General features: G+C 47.4%; 1 protein-coding gene across 1 annotated transcript in view; it reads left to right on the top strand.

Annotated features, from left to right (window-relative positions):
* Positions 1-20,841, top strand: part of si:dkey-22o22.2 (neural-cadherin) — an 87,789-nt gene that overhangs the window by 24,501 nt on the left and 42,447 nt on the right. Inside the window, exons 2-4 of the mRNA XM_046399536.1 lie at positions 14,373-14,561; positions 17,044-17,269; positions 19,565-19,769. Of these exons, the coding sequence (XP_046255492.1) occupies positions 14,373-14,561; positions 17,044-17,269; positions 19,565-19,769 (620 nt within the window). The remainder of the gene's footprint in view (positions 1-14,372; positions 14,562-17,043; positions 17,270-19,564; positions 19,770-20,841) is intronic.

The raw sequence follows: 20,841 nt of genomic DNA, 5'->3' as shown, positions 1-20,841 counted from the left end.
TTTGGACTGTTGGTGAAGAAGGAGTCACTTTAGGAAACTGTGATGAGAATCATTTCACAACATTTCTACATAAGAGATTAGACGTGAAAATACTCAGCAGATCAATCAATAATGAAAATAATCGCAGACGCTTCCACAAAACTTTCTTTCTTTTTGTCTTTATTTCATCATAGTTTTCATCTGCCACTGAAACTCGTCTCATCCTCACTTTCAGTATGTTTACTGTTGTTTTCCTTTTTAACCACAAACACAAACAAAGAATCCAGAAAGCAAAAACTAACAAACCAAACTAGAGATCATTTTGGGTCCCAAAGTGAAAATGTTCAGTCGTCCCTGAACACACGCACACACTCACACACACACACACGCACACACACACACACACACACACACACACACCGTGATGAGTCAGGCGCTAACATTTCCTCGCCGTCTCTTTGATGCGAGTCGTCTTCACTCTGCTGTTGAGTCCAACAGGAGCGCAGAGGAAGATCAAGTGAGACATAATGAGAACACAGTTTGTCATGTGGAAAAACCTCACAGCTCCAACTCCGGTCATCTCTGAGGTTTTCACTTCAGTTTAACAGCGAGACGAAGAGGATGAAGATGAAGATGTCGTACAGCCGGACCAGCACTGCTGGATGTGAGACCAGTCGGTTCTGATGAAGATCTCAGATATCATCGAAAATACTGCAAAGTGAAACACGGCTGTGCAGAGTGAAACATCGTCCGCAGTGAGTTTAATCACGACACAATAATGAGACAAAAACATCTGACCCATCCTTTCATACTTTTCTGGAAGTAACACATGTTATTGCTTTGACTCGAGGCTGCTCACGTCCCAACATGAGAGTGTGCTCTTTGGTTTGTTGTTGTCTTTGGCTTGGAAGGGGACGTCCAGCGTTGTTAGACCTGGGGCCTGTGCTTACACATTGCGGTGTGTAAATGATTCATTCCTACCAAAAGTTTTGGAGTTGTTCCAGAAGTTCACTTCAGCTGTAATCCTTTGGGGCAACCATGTCAAAGTTACGTCCACTGAAAGTGATTTTTCAGCCGCTCACAGGCTGAGCGTCTGACAGCATCACCGGAAGGCCATTTTGTCAACAGTGAAATCCTTTTTGTTTAAACCAGAAACGCACGTCTCACTCAGGGAGAAGTCTGGCCCTGAAAGCTCACCAGAGACGAGGGGACCGTCAGAGTTCAGGAGGTTGAGGGCCCTTCAGAAACCCCTCAGGACCTCTTCAGGTCTCTGATCCACACTTTGAACAGCACAGATTGGACCTCGTTAACCAGGAGGTCCTCCTCCTGGCTGCCCTCTGACCTCTGCTGACATGTGGCAGGTGAGTGTCGATGACGATGACGATGATGATGATGATGATGATGATGTGTGGGTTACCTTAGCAGTGAAGAGGTGATCCATCGTCATGGAGACAAGATGGGAGGCAAATTGAAGATGACAGAGACTGTGATGAGAGTCCCCTCCTGGGACACACCGCTGTGTGTGTGTGTATGTGTGTGTGTGTGTGTGTGTGTGTGTGTGTGTGTGTGTGTGCCGCAGGCTGCTCGACAGATGCTCTCATTAGTCAAACAGGCCGTCCGCAGTGTGAGCCTCATCAACCAGCACAATTAACCCAACCTGCACCGTCACACTGCAACAAACTCCTCAGACTCTTCAAACTCCTCAGGATCCTCAGACTCTTCAAACTCCTCAGGATCCTCAGACTCTTCAAACTCCTCAGGATCCTCAGACTCTTCAGGCTCCTCAGACTCTTCAGGCTCCTCAGACTCCTCAGGATCCTCAGACTCTTCAGACTCCTCAGGATCCTCAGACACTTCAGGCTTATCAGACTGCTTCCTTCTCAGTGTGATGTTTAAAGAAATGTTGGTGTAAATAACTTTAGAGCAGAGTTTCCATACAACCCCACGAGATCTGCTGGTAGAAACTCGTGACTGTAACACTTCAACTTATCAGACGAGGAAAATGTTAACTGGAACACTTCACACAGTCAGGTAGCAGCAAGAGAGGAGCATCTTCGTTGATGCTGATCTGAAAAAGATATGAAAACAGGCTTGTTTGTCCCACCAGGCTGAGGAGATGTGCAGTCCATTTGAAGAAAATCCCAGAAACCCTCCAACAGTTTCAGTCAGGTTTTGCAAAAGTCTGTGACCACTGTGGAAACCCTGAGCTGACCAAAGCCATCGTGATATGAAACATCAGAGCTGCGTCTACCAACCAGCCTCAGCTACCGAGCAGCTGGCAGTCAGATCCAGACTGCAGCACGTGATGAAGCAGGAAAGAACTTGTCAGAGCATCGGAGCGTAAATGACGGCTGGCAGGATGACTGATCAGATCAGAATTCCTTTATGATGGGGGCAAACGAACCTGCAGAACCTCAGCCGTGTCGACACAAAGATTAAACACACTTTGAGAGTAAAGATGGGAGCTTCATCTCTTCAGATCTCAGCTGAGTCTTCCCGCCGTCGCTGTGCTGTCACATCAAGGCCACATTCTCCTGTCTGCGTTTGCAAGATATTTTAACACCCCTCGGATGAGCACGCTGGCTTTTCTCCCTCACTTTGTGCCCTGCATTTCAACAGATTTCAACACTCTTAAGCTTTTCAGTGCTGCAATTAGGTTAGCAGTGATGCTGCCGTCGCCTACGGAGGGTTTAAACTGATCTGAGAGCTGCTCAGGAGGCCACAACCACCGGAACAAAGTGCTGTGGATTCCAGCAGCCCTCCTCTGCGCGAATTTGCCAAAGTGGCGGCTTTGGAAGATTGGACCAAATTGACCAAGTGTGTGTGTGTGTGTGTGTGTGCGTGTGTTATTGTGTGCAGTGTGTTGTTGTGTTGGATGAGTGCGTTCCTGGGTGCCTGAAAAGCTGGGTGTTTATCCACACAATGGAGCAAATCTGAGCCTTTGATCACCAGGCTGAGTCGCCAGATCTTTAGGGAGGAGAATGAGTGTGTGTGTGTGTGTGTGTGTGTGTGTGTGTGTGTGTGAGAAGATAATCACCAGTGCATTAAGTTTATCACAGAAAGAAAGAAAGTGGCTTAATTCTATTCAGTTGAAGCCGCTGTTACTGGTGGGTGGGAAGCCCTGTGTGTGTGTGTGTGTGTGTGTGTGTGTGTGCGTGTGTGTGTGTCCTGACACAGCAGGCCTGGTGGCCATCATGACTGGGAGGAGCCATTGTGATAATGACTGGCTTTAAACATAAAATGTGCTGTAAAGGCTGGTGTTGTTGGCGTCCGTGAGCGGCAGGTTGAGGTCAGGACTCCCAGTGAAGTCCTTCTGCACCACACTGGAAATCAACTTCAAACTTTATATATTTTTTTACATGCACAAAATTCTTCTGTGCATTTAAGCCATCGCTGATGCAACATGCAGTGAAGCATGACAAAAAGACAAACGGATTTCTTCATGGATCATGTTGGAACAGGAAGTGGCAGACACCTTCACAGACTTTCGGTTAGGCAGTTCTGATGTTTGTGCTACAGTTTCCTTCAGCAGGTGATCAGCAGTCACCTGTGGAGCAGCAGTCAGAACCTCGTGCTTGAAGCTTGAGCAACATCGCATCCATACCTGAAGCTTATGATACTCAATGTTAGCAGGCTTCTCCACTGTAGAAGCAACCAACAGGTTCTCACCTCAGCTCCTCACATACCTACGACCTTCTGTTAAGTCGAGCGTGCGACCACTGAACCCTGACCTCCACCCATCTCGGAACTTTCTTGCTCTACAAACCCTTCATGTGTTGCAGTTGTTCTGATACTGATGCAGATTTGTTTTATGCAGACTCAGAAGGTTCCCTTTAGCACGAGAACATCACAGTCTGACACAGTCAGTCATCCCACCCAACTCATACCAACCACCCAAACCCCACCCGGTCCCTGTATGACCCTTTATGGTGTATGATCAGGACTGAGGACTGAGAGAAGGACAGAGAGAAGCTGCTGATCTTCCTCCTTCTCTTTTCTCACAGCAGTGAGAAGATCCAGACTGAAGACCACACAATGTTCTTTACTGTTGCATGAACTCTTCATTGAAGACCTGAAGCTTCTGTCCCTGTTTCTGCTCTGGAGGAGGTGGACCACTGCACTCTGTACACAAACATGTTTTCCCCCCCGAGCTGATTTCAGCGAAGGTTTTGAAGAAAGAAATGTTTGCGAGAAGTGAAAAACCCCGTAGTGCTGCAACAAAATGAAAATCTGTTTTCAAACATTTTGCAACAGCACCCACAGAAATGAAGAAAATTCAGTGGAGAAGCTGCTGCCGTCGCACATCACGAACTCTGACCAGACCAAACACACACACACGCACACAAACATGTAAACCCATGAGAGCACACACACAGCAGATTAAGCACAAACACACGCGCGCGTGCGTGGCAGCGCAGCTTCCTGCCGTTGTTGATTTTTCTCTGTCCAAATGATGGTGAGAGATAACAGATTTACACAAACACACAGAGAGAAGCACAGACTGGAGTCACAGTGAGGAAATCCCATCACGAGTCGAGAGCTCAAACACACACACACACACACACACACACACACACACACACACACACACACACACAGTCACACTCTGTCAGAAGAGCTGAGGGTTCGTCACAGCGAGAGCCAGGCTGACACACACACACACACTGAGTTACCCAGATGTACAGCCAGTGGCTCCTCAGCTGCACTCCTTCAGGTCCCTGGAGGTGAGCTGTCAATCATTCAGGAGCTATTTACAGGCCCCGCCCACCTGGGGACTGTCTCCACCAGCTGAGGACAAAACTTTCCTCTTCTAAGATAACATCTTAGATCTAACTTTAATCGTCTCAGTGAAACACTCAAATAATTAACAAACACACATGCTGCCCATGTAAAACACAGTCTCACAGACACACACACGCAGACGTGCCCATGGGGCCTTAACACACACACATCACACTCCCACAGTTGTCAGTGTTGGAGCTCCTCCATCAATAATCAACGAAGCGCCACATTAAACTTTCACCGCTTTATTTTTTAATGGCTGACAAAAGTCCTCACATATTCATAATTCAGACGACAGCCGCCGTTTCTCGCATCACACTGGATTCTTCTTCTTCTTCTTTGGTTGCCGTGACCACGCTCAGTCAGAGACGCTTACACACAAACCGAACAGCAGATCTACCAGAGACGCAGTCAAGATTCCTGAAACATCCCACAACCTGCTGACGCCTGCCCCCCAGAGTCCTCATGACTGCAGAACCTTTCAAACCGTCCCGAAGCCTCAGGCAGGACCTCGACGCTCCTCCAGACCAGCCCTCAGCCTGCCAAAACACCACTGATTCATCATTAATCCCCGTCAGAACCTTTCCCAGAGACGTCTCAAAACATCTCTGAAACCATCCAAGAACCAAACTAAAACTTTCCTCAACCTCCACAAAAGCTTCCCTCCACCTCTGCAGAACTCCAGAAAACCTCAAACCCCCAAAACTTTATCACATCCACAAACACTTTCCCAAACTCGTCAAGACGGCCTACAAATTTTATTCCAAAGCACATTGGTTTTTACATGTGCCGGACTGTAAACAAACAAGCTGCTCTGCCCAAAACCTTGGACATGAACGTTGGAAGTTGGAAGTGACTCGTTCCGGTCGAGTTGGAAAACCAGTACCAGTTGTGAACTGTTTAATGTTCTTAACTCCAGATCATCTCCCACAATCCTTCACTTCTCTCTGTGATACCAAACTACTTCTTTGAATTCTAAAACTGCAACAGCCCTTCAAACATACCAAAGACCTGGTCCAGGTCTATTTGGTCCAGACCGGTTTGTTCAGGTCTGGGGTTTGGTCTGCTGTGGTTTGTTCTAAGGTGGTCTCATGTTGTCTAGTTTTTGTGCTTTTGGTCTGAGGTAGTCTTGTCTGGTCTCCGGTTCCATCTGATCCGGTCCGGTTTGTTGTGCTTTTTGGTTTTTCTTTTCCTTATTTTATCTTTCTTTCTTTATTTTTTGGGTGATTTTAGCAGATTTACTGCCTGAAATGCTTGATTTTTTCTTCTCGTTGCTCGTCTTTTCATCGGTTTTTAGCCGTCCTTTCATGTTAGCTCCCTTTCTCGCAGTCTTTTCATCTTCTGGTGTAACTCTTGCAGAACCAATCTGACCGTCTCACACACACACACACACACACACACAGAAATCAAATACATCCCTCTGATTGCTCCGACTCTCTTCTTGTTATTTTTCCACTCTGTGCAGCTCCACCCGTCTGCTCCTCCAAGCAGATTAAAACTAACACTATGAGGTATCAGTAAATCCTGTTCGACCCGTCCGGTTGCCCCACTTCCCATGATGCCTTTTTCCATCTGTCCAATCAAGAGGGGAGATCAGACCGAGGAATTCAGTAGACTGACTTTTCCGTCAGTGTTTGATTTTATCCGCTGGTCTTTTTGTGTCTCCTTCCCGCCTGTTTTCCTGTCTTTCCCTTCATATACTTCCCCTGCAGTGTTTTCTCCCCTCTCTCCCCTCTCTCCCCTCTCTCCCCTCTCTCCCGCCTCTCCCGCCTCTCCCGCCTCCAGTGTCATTGATCCTCTGTGCAGCCGTGTCAATAGAGATCAGGCCTGTGGATCTGCTGTCTGCCTGTGTGGACTGACTCGGGGCCCCGCAGGGCTCTGAATTCCCCTCCGTGGGAACCAGGGATCCTCGCCGCCAGCCGGAGCGAACCCCACAGTCAAGTCTCAGTTCTCTGGGAACTGAACAATGGCGGCTGATGCAACGATGTCATCAGTTTGCTTTATGGACACAGCGGCCATATTTAATTCATGTGAAGAAAGTCTTATCTGATGCCTTTTTTATCTCCAATCTGCCACATTGTGTCACTGCAGCAGCCGGACTACAGTCACAACATGTCGTGTGACGCTCAGCTAAAACATTAAGAATGTTGTATTAAGATATTCATATCTAGAACAGAAATATTATTATAACATTTACATGGTTATAATAAGACAGCTTCAGTCTGGCTCGATTTGGTCCTGTGTGATGTGGTCTGGTCTTGTTACAGTGTGTTCTGGTCTAGTTCAGTTCCGGTCTAAGCTGGTCCTTTCTTGTCCCATTTGGGTGTGGTCCAGTCCACTCTGGTCTGGTTTTGTGTGATTTCCTGAACACAGATGCACACAGCAACGCATCAGTAACTTCCTTAATAACATTTTCGGAAATATTCTGCACGACGAGTACTTTTACTTTTGGTACTTTGATTGTACTTTGATGCTAATACCTTTGTGGTAAAAATGTAAGATTTATGCAGAGTATTTCTACACTGTGGTATTACTTCTGAGTACTTTGTATCTCCTCACCTTCTCCTCTTGTTTCTGTTTCTTGTCGTCTTCTTCTCCACCCTCCTCCACCTTCTGCTCTCCGACCACAGAATCAAACCCTAATTGAGTTTTCATGTTTCTGTTCGCTCCTTCACACTCTGAGGTCGTCCACGTCTCCACCAGGACTTATAGATGACATCAGTGGTCAGGAAGACACGCACACACATGCACGCACGCACATGCACAGACACGCACATGCACACACACACACACGCACGCACACACAGGAGGTGTTTTTCAGACTGTATCTGCGGTGATGGTGAAACGTTACAGCGTTTGTTTTGTTGGAATGAAGCCTGTTGATCTGAAAGCTGAGACCCTCACAACATCAGTTGCAGACCCAGCGACGCGGCGGCTTCTGCCCGACGTCGTAGAGTATTTTTGTTTCTCCTGCCGAGTCGGTTCGGTTCACAACACATTTGGTGGCCCTTTTGATTGTCTTGTCTGGTTAGTTCTGGTCAATTACGCTGCTGGCAGCTTTGATTGTACTTTATTTTTTGTAAATAATTTTGCACCTGCTTTGTTTGAACAAATGATCTGTTGTTGATTCGATTGTTGATGACCGCAGCATCACTGCGTCAGTGTGTGTTCTGTCCCTCCAAACAGGCAGATTTATGCATTGATTTTTCATGTTCTGTCCTCATCATTATCTGCCTTGTTATCGTCACTTTAAACTCATCTCTCTGACTCTCCGCCCTCCATCGCTCTCTCCCTCTCTTTCATCCCTCTCTCTTCACCAGCAGTGAAAAATGGGGCTTAATTAACTGTGTGCCTGCAGGACTTTGGCTTTCTGTGTGTGTGTGTGTGTGTGTGTGTGTGTGTGTGTGTGTGTGTGTGGAGGTAAAGTAGGCCAGTCTATAAGGTGGTTAATTAGGATGCAGCAGGCCTCTGTCCGCTGGCTCCCAGGGACCAGATGGAGAGCCGGGTTCACAAACAGTGGAGGGTTTGTCCGACAACGTTTTCTCTTCCTCCTCGAGTTCAGACTGAAGGTTCATCTCCTCTCGTCGTAACTGATTTGTTTCCTCTTACATCCACTTTGACTCTTACTATTTGGAGTCACACAGTTTTCACTGTGGAGGGAGTGACTTACTGTACATCCATCACTGATCTAGTTTTCACGTTTTACAACAATCTCAGTCCAGCAGGTGGATTATTGTGGACACAGTTATTTGTGAGTTACATAAACACAAACCATAAACAAACATTTTTAGGGCCGATTTGTCTAATCTGTCAGTTTAAACTCCATCCATGCATCCATCATGTGAACTCGTCTGTCTGAACTTTTCTGGATTCAGGGTTGTAGATTAATTCTAAATAATAACTATAAAATATAGCACACAATTATAGCATACTCATTCTGTAGATCTGAAGCTCAATTCTTAGCCTGACCCACTTCCTGTTTAAGCCCCACCCACATCATGCTTAAGACCCGCCCACTGCTGGTTCAGTTTCATCATTCATCATGTCATTGGGACAGGAAACAGGAAACAGCCAACAGGACGGACACAAAAACAACTGGTCAGTTTGCATTATTGTAATCAAAAGAAAGGCAGAATGAAACCACACACGTTCAGTATCTAACACACACACACACCACACAACACAACACAGGTGTGTGTGTGTGTGTGTATGTCTGAGTGACAGTGTGGGATGCGTCACCATGGTGACTTGCAGGGTGCAGGTGCTCCCGTGGGACTGGTTGCCGGGGCGACATGTTAAGTCTCTGTGACATGTGGAAGCACTTTGTGTTATCACGCATGTGTGTGTGTGTTTGTCCTGCAGTGTGCGCACGCACACACACACACACACACACACACACACACACACACACACACACACACACACACACATTGGCGGTAAAAGGGATCAAGTGGTCTTCAGTGGTCAGGACAGCCTGTAAAGGGCCAACACCACATTTTCTTCATGTATCTCTAAAAGTCCTTCTTATTTTAATCTGTTTGGTATTTATTGGAAACCAGTTTCAAAGAGCTTCCATCTGCATCCTGGTCTCGGTGTTAAAACCACCAAAGTAGGAAAAGTGAATGTTATTAATATTACTTGCAGTATGGAAGTGCAGTACTTGAGTAAATGTACTGAACTGGAAGTGAATTTAACGCAGTATTACCCTGAGCACTGAGTACTTCGTCTCAGCTTTAACTCGATTGTCTCTGAAGGGAAGTTGGACTTGCAGAGACTTTGCCTCATTTGCTTCACTGAAGGCCCACAAAGCCAGTTAAAGGTGTGTGAGGTTACCTGGCGGTCGGCGAGTTCAGGCTGTCTCTCAGGTGTCTGACGTCTTCCTGCTTCTCTTCTTTTCTCGTTTTATTGCCTGTTTTAAACTCAGTTTGTTTCTCGCCGTAGCAGCTTGTTAAAAACACTTTATAAATAAACACGACTTGCACTTTAATCACCTTTCATCAACGGCTGTGTGACAACCTGTGGGCGCGACCACGGTTTAATTTAATCCCCCCTCACACACACTCAGTCACACACACACACACACACGCACACACTCATACACACACACACGCACACATACACACATACGCGCACACACGTACACACTCAGTCACACACTCAGTCACACACACACTCAGTCACACACACACACACACACACACACACACGTACACATACACACATATGCACACACACGTACACACTCAGTCACACACTCATACACACACACACACACACACTCAGTCACACACACACGCACACACACACTCACACACACACTCACACACACACTCAGTCACACACACACACACACACACACACTCAAACACACACACACATTCACTCACACACACTCACACACACTCACACACACACTCACACACACTCTCAGTCACACACACACTCACTCACACACACACTCACACACACTCACACACTCACACACTCACACACACTCACACACTCTCAGTCACACACACACTCACTCACACACACACTCACACACTCACACACACACTCACACACACACTCAGTCACACACACATCTTCCATCCTTCTCCTAATTGATGCTCTTGCGCGCGGCTGCGGCGGTTTGCTATTTCTGAAGCTGTTTGCTGGTTGGCTGCCACGGCTCCGCTTCACGCTGAATACATCAGCCGCCATTCAAGTCAGAGACTCAGAGGGGACAAAGACAGAAAATAGCTCTTCTCATTGTGTCTCCGTCCTCTCGATTCTGATCCTGCTACGCTGTGTGTCAGACAAACAAATCCCCTCCCCAAACAAATAAATGAATTTAAAATAAAAGGCAGCAGAATGCAGTTTGGCGTGAACAAAGCGCACTTCCCTTCCTCTTTTTAGCCTCGTTTTGCATAACAAGCCGTGACACGCTCTGCATTGACATTCAAATGAGTAAGTGGCAGCTTAAGATGGACTTAGCTGCACTTCACTGGGACTATTTATCCGCTTTTAGAAAAGACGTGTCGTTCTCAGCGCTTCCTGTTTGACTGGCTCAGGACAACACGCCGCTCTGTGTTCAGCCGCAGACTGTGAGCCCGCAGAGCTTTATGAAACTTTATTGATCTCTGCCAGGAAATGAGGTCATCGCCACAGCCGAACTGATGCAGCAGACGACGAGCTCGAACCTTCGGTTCGGTGGCCGCGCAGTAAAGTTCTCATGTGGTTTCTTCCCTCCTGATGTTCAAGGCAGGACTGAGGAGGCGACACGAGCGTCGTGACAAACACGAAACACCAGCATGCAACGATGTGACAGCAGTTCAGCAGGGACCTGAATGTATACGAGACACGAGACAGTGGAGCCGATGGTGGGAGGAAGCCGAGATGACAGGAGGCGTCAGTCGTCCAAACATCGGCCGTCTGTCGTTCCTCTGCGTGGTGTTCGCAGCTCCGTCTGGGATTTCCTGTCGGACTGCCAGTCAAAAACATCTTGACGTCTCTGCACGTAAACGATGAGCGATGTCTCAGAGCCAGTCCTGCATCTTCTCTGATGGAAAGTGAAGGGAAGTCACTGTGTGCTGCTCTTAAAGCACACCTGCCAGACCATCCCTTCATCCTGGGCTTCACTGGTGCCTCCCAAAGCAGAGAGGTCAGAGGTCAGCCAGGGAGTGAAAATCTAATCTAACCAACATGAGAAAATGTCCCCAAACGCATCAGAGCAGCACATGCAGTAGCTCATGGGTGGGAAGCTGAACCAAATGAAGCTCGTTCTGAACTGGTCTGACCGTCAAAAAGAAAAGTGAAGGACACCTCAACCTGCCTGTTGATTTGTTTTGCAGTCACTCAGCAAAGGAAAAGCAGCAGAAGCAGCAGAGACTTGGTTAAATGTGCTAACATGGTTTTACACTCATTTCATGTCAGGCTGAGATGTGAAAGGAGAATCACGTCATGGTTGAAAGGACAAACACGTCCATTCTTGTGTGGAAATGGCTTCGTCCTTCTCAGTCCTTCGTCATCTTCCACTCCTCTTCCTTCCTCAAGGCCTCTCGCTCGCAGCCCCGAGCCGGACGTTCCTCTGCATTTTCGTATGCATGCATGCATGTGTTCAGTGAGTTCTGGCCCGAGTTCAGCGGCTCACATCAGGGATCCGCTCACCCTTCAGGCTGCCAGGCACATTTCTTTTGCTCGGGAGGCCGAGTGGAAGAATACGAAGGAATGCTGAAATGTAAAGAGGATGAACTGTGTTGTTCAGCTGGAGAGGGCGAGCAACTGTGACACCTCCTGCTGGACAGTGTCAGGTACAGCCTCAAGAAACAGGATGAGACGCAACGAAAACCCGCTGAAGTTCAGGGAGGAGCGCACACATTTACGACGGCTAATGACGGCCGCGAACACAACACTGCAACCCAGAGCCACTGGGAAATACTGACACGGGCATGAATTGTTGTTGCATTATGCTATAAAATGATATTATACATACACAGAGTCAGCCAAAATAACGTATACACACATCAGGAAAAGAAAAACATGCATAAATATTGAATTTGTACCTCTAGATACCTCTTTCTAAGTGTGATCAAGTTACAATAACATCGTGTACTGTTGTGTGTTTTCCCAACAGATGATAATTTTGGTATTGAAATATTTATGCATGTTTATTTTGTCCTGATGTGTGCACACATTATTTTGACTCTGTATGTATAATATTATAAAAAGTTGTTGGCTGTCGGCCAGATGGCTGGATGACATAAAAATATTTCCAGTCGACTACTTTCTAACGCCATTTTTTAGATCTTAGTTGTTTTTGACTAATGTTTTTCACAAAAAGACGGATCTGATTCTTGTGATTAGAGAAACAAGCTAAGCTAACGTTAGCGGCAGCTCGACTCTCAGCCCCTGCTGACATCCTGTGTCAGCCAAAGAGCATCAGGAAAACCCTCATTTCTAATGTGAAGCCGTCTCACCACCAGTTTCTGAGATAAAGCTAACCATCAGCCGCTTGAATGAGACACGTTAAGCAGTCGTGTGTCTTTGTGATCCTGGACTGGAGTGGAGCGTCTTCTTGGAGAGCTTGTAAGAGGCATCCATGATAAGTCTGATAATCTCCTGTGTCACTGAGGACGTGCTGTAACCACCAGCAGCATCAGTAACACCAGCTGCAGCCTTCATTAGCCAGAGGTGGTGCGGCTCTGCGTACTGTATCTTAACACAGCGTTAATTAAATGTCATTATTCTGCCGTCAGCGACCTTTCGTCAGCCTGCAGGAATGCAGGAGACGTTTGTCCTCCGTCCTCCCCCTCCTGGTCGTGTGTTTCCAAACAGAGCGGTTGAGGTTTTACAGTTGTTGCCTGTGCAGACACACGCGCTGACCTCGGGCGCCGCGTCTCAACGTGTTGATGTTTATCACGATAATGGGACAGATTCCACTTCGCTTTGCTACGCGGCCCACAGTTCAGCATATGTAAAACAACAGACAGAAATAGATGTGATTATTCTGGATTTTATGAGCTGACTGAGGAGCCCAGCGACGCAGAAGAAGACAGAGGATCACTGAGCTGGAAGACTCTTGTCCTTCATCACCTCGCCCCCTTGCTTTGATTCTCCTCCTCTTCACTTGTTATCAAGACTGACTTCTCTTCACTTTTCATCCCGTCTTCCCTTTTTTCCGTCCATCCTCCTTGTCACTCTTACTTCCACCCCTCCTCCTCCTCCTCCTCCTCCTGTTCCTTGTTGTCTTCTTCCTGTCCTCTCTCCCTCTTTCAGTTCCTCTCAGTTTGTTGACAGACCTTCAGAGATGATATAAAAAGACAAACAGAGGAAGACATGGTTGTGTTTTCACCTCCACTCCTCCTCCTCCTCCTGTCTCCTCCTCGTCCGTCTCTCTTCTTCTTTTGTCCCTCTGAAGTCAACTTTTCTCTCTCGTTCGGGCTGTTGTCTCCTTCGCTGCTGTGAAACAACACAGAAGCAAAACAACAGCGAACACCGAAGCAGCTTCAAACCAAACAAATCCCTCCTCAGAACCAGACGACACAAAAGAGAGACCAAAGGAAAGAAGGAAGAAGAGCGAGTCGACTTGCAGATGCAGACAAACATACGTGTGTGTGTGTGTGTGTGTGTTTGACTGGGTGAATGGGAGCTCCTGCTGTGTGGATGTCGCCGTGTGATCCTCTCAAAGTTCTGTCGTTTTATTTTGGAGGAGCCGCTTGCCTCTCTCCCTTCCTCCCCGTTCACTCCTTCACTCTCGCCTTCCCGAGCAGGTGGAGATGGAAGATGAGAGAACACGGTGGATGTCGAACAGAAATGTCACCTCATCCCCGTCGGCTGAGAAGGGCTCGGCTTTCTTTGGCGCTAGCTTAGCTAACAAGCGACGTTACAACAAAGCTGATAAAAGAGCGCAAGCTAAAACACACAAAACAACAGCCTGGAAATAAATCGCTGTAAAAACGCACTTTGATGCAAACAATATTTTCCCAGTATCCCCGACATAAGTAAAAAGGCCCGCAGGTATGAAGGCGAGTAATTTGCTTCCTCAAATGAATAATTTCAACATGGCAGCGTAAAGGCAGCAAAGGTCACCTGACTTCATCCTTTCTCATGCTTTCTCTCTTCTGTCTCAGGTGATGAGTGGTACCTGTGCAGGTTGACTCTGACCACGCCCAGCCAGGCTGACCTGCAGTGGACCATGTTTCCTTCGCCTTACCTGGCCGCCGTGGGCCCTGACGCCACGCCCGGCTCTGTGGTGTACCGGCTGTCGGCACGGCAACGAGATGGGACGCCTGGACAAGCCCAGTTCCTCCTACTGGACGGTGAGTAGACAAGTTCTTTTCTTTTATTATGGATGAGATGAGATGAGAATGATGAAAATAGGATGGCCAAAAGTATGTGGACACCCTTGTCTGATTTGAGTTCCGCTGCAGGTGCTGATGTGGTGCTCTTTCCTCTGGTTTTCGCAGCATGTACGTGTCACCTACCACAACCAGGCGTCGTGCTTTCCTAAAACCCGTCGCGTGCTCGGCGCTGCTCTCATCTCCTGCCTGTATCTGTAATTAGGTCCGCTCTGCTGCTGCTCCGCCAGGCACTCTGTGACAAACCTGTTTTGTTCAAAGGAGCATTTTATAAATAAAATTTGACTTGTTGAATTTCAATTACCGTCAAGTGGGAGAGGGAGAGAAAAACGCACATAAACGCCATGGAGCTGCACTGTTAATCGCTCCCTGGGGCAAAGAAAGCTCCCAGATTCGGGAATAATAGGAAAGTCTCTGGAGAGGCAGCGAGTGGGAGGGTGGGAGGATGGGCGCCGGTGGCTGTGGATTTTTTATTTTTTTATAGCATTTTACAGGAGAAGAGGAGAAGGAAAGTGGAGGGAGGAGTAGGAGAGATATTTTGAGAACTAATTTCTAATGCTTTCACATTAAGAGCGTCTGACTTCCCTTTGGCGTAATGTGACTACATGTGTACCAACGAATAATCCAATAATTTACATTAAAAATGTTTTTAATATCATGCCAATATGGAAATATGTTCACGCAGTGTGTGTGCGAAGCCAGTTAGCAGCGTTAATGTGATTTTACTTCGTTTGAGGATGTTAAATTGGTGTCAGCAGTGGGACGGTGGAGCCAAAGTGCTTCTCTAAAAGTTTGAAAAGGTGCGTGAAGTGAGATTTTGAGATTGAGAATTGCATTAATTGACTGACTCATTTGAAAGGGAAATCTTGTCGAAGGAGTTTTAAATATCTCTGTGAGGTGTTGGTAGGTATCTGGTCTTTAAACAGAGCAGGCCAGCTGCTTCCCCCAGCTGTCAGCATGTGAGCTAAGCTAATCACATCCTGACTGCGGCGCCGTGTTTCCAGTTCACACAAAACGTCTCCTCACCTTGGAAAGTCAGGTGAAGCCTCTTAGTCCACTAAACATTTCAGGAGCTTCATAGCAAAACAGCATCGCAACTTTCTCAAGAACTGAAGAATCAGGGGACCAATAAAGCAAACATAAAATGGCACCATCCTGTTCCTCCGATGTAATCCAAGTCTCCAGAAGCCCCCAGACTCCAAGCTGATGGGGAAAGATGCTGTTTACACCCTTCAATGTCAGCTGGTCCTCAGCTGTTCAGCAGAATCCTGCAGTCCTGATTGTGAAGCTCCAATGACTGTGGACTAAGAAACTTCACCCGACCTTCCATCAGCACGGAGGCGAGCAGATAATGACTGAACTTCCGCTTGGATGAACTGTTCCTTTTCACTTGCCGTCCACTTTCTCTTCTCCCTGTCAGGAAGAACGATTTCTTTAAGGTCAGTTTTCATTTCCAGGCTAAGATGCATGAAGTTCAGGTGTTGTGACAGTTTGTGCAGCTCAGACAATAAAAGTGTGTGTGACAGGAGTCTCAACAGCCAAACGGGGACGCTTTCAGTCAGATGAACTCACGTCAGAAGAATCTTCTCCACAAATAGACGGAGCAGGAGGAGATGATTGACGGGTGGGATGCAGCTGCTGCCGGTTCAAAACCCTCTGGTCAACAGCTGGGGATTCTTCTCTTCCTTGTTTCGGTTCTCCTCCATCCCGTCTTCCCCTCCCTTCTCTCTGCCCTCCCCACAGTTTTATCACTTTTCTTCCACCTCTCCCGTCCTCCTCTTCACCTCAGTTATTGTTTGCTCTGTTTATTTTTCTCTTATATTCACATTTCCCTCCTTCACGTCTTATCTCCCTCCTTCTCCGTCTTTAATCACAAACACACCTTTATGTTCAGGTCATACGGGTTGTGTTTTCTGTGTCCATAGCAGCTCTTTTAGTTATTTATTCACTGTGGTACAAAAGGTCATTCAGATCCCGCTCACTTAACTGCAGACTTCACATATCATCAAATTATCCACGACAACAGTACGGTGAGGTTATGTGGAGAAACGTGATGTGGCTACAGGCCGTCTTTGACAGGAATTTAACTGTAATTAATTTAATTGTCAGAGCATAAAACTTATGATCTGGAATCAAATCATCCAAAGTCAAACTGAATGGTGGATGTGAAGAGTGGCGACCTTCATCGAATCAAGCAGACGTGGATTACGTTGGTGAAACGCTGACACCTGACGCTCTTTTCCTTTGGTTGGTGACACTCAGGAAACATTTAATCGCCTGCTCAGTTTCTTGTAACTAAAGACTGAATGTGAAAAAGTTTTTTGGCTCGTGAAGACCACAGAGGCGACCGCCGCGTCCCCACTGGCTGTGAGGATACTGAGGTGGTATTTAAAGCAGGACATAAATCTGCTTCATTCCTCTTCTATCTGCTCTGACTCTGCAGGAGGGCACGACTGCTTCGATGTGGACCGTCGCTCCGGCGAGATCAGGACCACAGGACGACCTCTGACCCCCAGTAAGGAGTACCTTCTGCGGGTGCAGGCCACGGACGGGCGCGGTCACAAAGGTCCTCCGGCTACGGTAGCCGTCCTGGCCGGCTACCGGCCGCCGCAATTCACCAGCTCCACCTACAGCCTGAACGTACCTGAGAACAAACCCGTCGGCCAACCGTGAGTCACTGCAGCAGTCTGAAAACCGGCTCTGAGTGATCGTAGTTTCCCCGAGCACCACGGGATCTTTGGTGCCTGTTCAGGTCTGAAGCAGAGTTAGTGGTCTGACTGATGGCAAACTGATGTGCAGTGAAGCTTCGTAACAGAACCTTCACTGCACATCAGTGAAGCTTCGTAACAGAACAGTAATCTGTCAGAAGGTAACGTCCAGGTTTATCGATCTCCATTAGCTCCCATCTGTCTGCTCAAGTGACCTTCCTACACTTTTGGCACATTTTTGACATTAGCAACACCTTTTGGATAACCTCTTAAAGGGACAGTTCACTCCAAAGTCAACAATACATATTTTATATTGATTTTAGTATTTGCTTTAATGTGTTGCTGTATTGGTGACAGTATACAGCAGACCACAGTATGTGTAATACTGTGTAAGTATTTATGTGTTTTCACTGTGTGTGCACATTTTGTGTAGCGTTACAATGGACAGCAATACCACTACTACTGGTAGTGCAGTCTGTAAGACAGAATACAGTGGCATAGTAATAGTAGTACTTGTAGTATTTTATTTAGTACTATGAGCAGTAGTTTTTCTCTGTTCTCTTCATGAACACAAGTGTCTGTTTGTGTCTTTGTCCTCCATATTTACAGAAACATCATTTACATTCCACTGCCTGTGTGTGTGTGTGTGTGCGTGCATGTGTGTGTGCGGGTGTTTTTGCGGCCAGCTCCTTGGCTTTGCATGCCATGTGATGCATGAAAGGATGAGCCCTGTAGAGCAAGACAAAAGAAGAAGGAGGAGGAGGAGGAGGAGGTGGAGTAGGTGGAGGGACAAGGAGATGGTGGGGAGGTGGTTGAGGGTGAGGAGGAGGAGAGGAGAAGGATGGAGGGATGAGAGGAAGGACAGAAGGATGGATGAAGAGGACCCAGATGTTTGAGTGTGGCCTGAGGCTGAGAATTTGAAAGTGTGGCAAATTCAAATATTTATTAAAAGCGAGGTCTGGATAAACATGAAGGGGTGTGTGTGTGTGTGTGTGTGTGTGTGTGTGTGTGTGTGTGTGTGTGTGTGTCCCTCAGGGCTGCTGGCGCAAAGCACATTGTATTAATATCCAAGTATCCATGCCACCCTGTGTGCAGAGCGCGTGTGTGGGTGTATGTGTGTGTCTCTGCCTCTATTATGCCCCTTTTATGTGTGTGTGTGTGTGTGTGTGTGTGTGTGAGTGTGAGTGTGTGTGTGTACATGTGTGTGTGTGTGAGTGTGTGTGTGTGTGTGCGTGAGTGTGCGTGTGTGTGAGTGTGTGTGCGTGCGTGTTTATGTGTGTGTGTGTACGTGTGTGTGTGTGTGTGTGTGTGAGTGTGTGTGTGTGTGTGCGTGAGTGTGTGTGTGTGTGCGTGAGTGTGTGTGAGTGTGTGTGTGTGTGCGTGCGTGTTTATGTGTGTGAGTGCGTGCGTGTGTTTTGGTCAAACTGATGAAGCAGGTTGTGCTGGTGTGTGAAGGTCTGAAGGTCTGTGTGGAAACAGGAACTCAGAGCAGCTTCCTGTTGACCTGTGGCCATGTTGTTTACACTTCAGGACGAGCTCAGTCTGTCTCAGTGTGTGTTCACGTCTTCCTGCCTTCAAGTGCTCATTCTGTCATGTGTTCGTCAAACGTCGTCGGTCACAGTTCAAGTTCTGTCTCATGTCAGCGGGCGTCTGAACTGACGGGTGGGCGAGTATCCCAGCATGCACTGCACATAAACCAGCCAACAGCTCACGCTTTATTGTTACTCTTACTGCCTCACCAAACTTAGCATTTAATTTAAAAAATGTCAAATAATGCATATTTCAAAATTTGCTTTTGATTTTTTTATCGCCTTCCATTGGACTCTCACACGTTTTGCGGGAGTTAAAAAGATGGAGGAAAAGAAATGAAACTGTGGTGTTTGTGGCTGTTAGCATTTGAGCTGTTTGAGTTGAGTTCTTTGGCTGTTTGACCTGAGAGCTCCTGAACACATCTGCATCGCCCCCTGGTGGCTGGCTGCAGTACAGCTCACAAACCCCTCCCCCTCGTGCTAGCAGATGGGATATGGGCCAAACTAAAAATTCGTCAAACAAATTTTGAGGCGTTTATTTGCAGATATGTTTAGATATCACTGATCGGACTGTAGACGGTGACTGGTGCACTGAACAGGAAACCAGATGTTGGTATCTCACTTATCACTGACTACACCTGAAGCCCCTGAAACTTTCACTGTTGCCCCCAGAAACTAAATCAGCAGCGTGACTGCTGACTCCTGCCTCTGTGTGTGTCTCCTGCAGTGTGGCGGGGGTTCAGGCCGTCTCCTTCCAGAAGAAGAGCCTGTCCTACATGCTGCTGGTGAATCCCGGGAATCTGTTCAGCATCAACCAGGAGAGCGGAGCGCTCAGCCTCACCAGGAACGTCGACTACGAGAGCGGACACAACCTGCACACCCTGCAGGTCCGCGCCTCCGAACCGGACACCGGCCTCAGCGGCGTGGCAGAGGTGCGCTCACACACACACACACACACACATTAGGTCATGTGACAGACACATTTTCAACCCCGTCCCAGAGCAGGAAGGGCAGCAGGGTGTTGGTGGCGTCCCAGCCCAGAATCAAAACCGCATTAACCGCAGAGGTCGACTCTTCACCCTCACATTTCGAGAAAGACGCTCGCTGACCCGCTCGCCGATCCACAGATAGAAACTCATTAATTTCAAATGAGAGGAAGTGCTGGCGCTGAATCAGGCACTGTGATGCAACTGTTTCATTTCCTGTTTATTCTGCTTGTGTGTTCATTATGCATGCGTAGGAAAACCTAAACACACAAACGCCGTTTGCCTCGTTTTTACCAGCATCCTGTGAAGCTCACACAGATCAAAGCTGCGTTCAAAACCTCCGCGATCAGATCGGAGTCATTCGTGATCAGCACTTTGAGCTCAGTTGAGTTTGTTACGGAATTTCCACCAGTACGTGCGTGCCCACACACACACACACACACACACACACACACGCACACACACGCACACACACACACACACTCCGAACATGGTGCTAAGTGCAGAAACATGGCAGCCAAGTCTTGACACATATTCTCATAGTAAGCTCCTAAGACTTAACAGCTACATCTGTTCCTATTAACACACACACACACAGATCACACACACACACACAGATCACACACACATAGAGATCCATTATTACCTGCTCTCAGTGTCCAGATGGTTGAGACAGACAGAGAATCGCTGCTAAACCACCAGCGTCCCCCAAAGGCCTCCGCTGCTCTATAAGCTTGGCTGGATAATTCACTCTAAAGGCCCTGAGAGTGTGTGTGTGTGTGTGTGTGTGTGTGTGTGTGTGTTAACTAGGTGTGTAGAAAGCAGTGCTAATGTTATGTCTTACTGTAGCATCTGCAGTTTCCTGCTGCCTTCAGCTTCTGCAGACATTTGAAAACCGTCAACATGAACTCGACTTCATCCCCCACCGAATTCACTCAACTCAGCTTTATTGAAACAAGCGGCTTTCACAGAAACAAGGAGCCCGAAGTGCCTCACGCAGCTAAACTGAAGCAGTGCA

This window comes from Scatophagus argus, chromosome 9 (genome assembly GCF_020382885.2).
Source record: "Scatophagus argus isolate fScaArg1 chromosome 9, fScaArg1.pri, whole genome shotgun sequence".
In the NCBI taxonomy this organism is placed as follows: domain Eukaryota; kingdom Metazoa; phylum Chordata; class Actinopteri; family Scatophagidae; genus Scatophagus; species Scatophagus argus.
The sequence above is the reverse complement of the archived record's forward strand: the minus strand, read 5'-3'. Positions and strand labels throughout refer to the sequence as shown.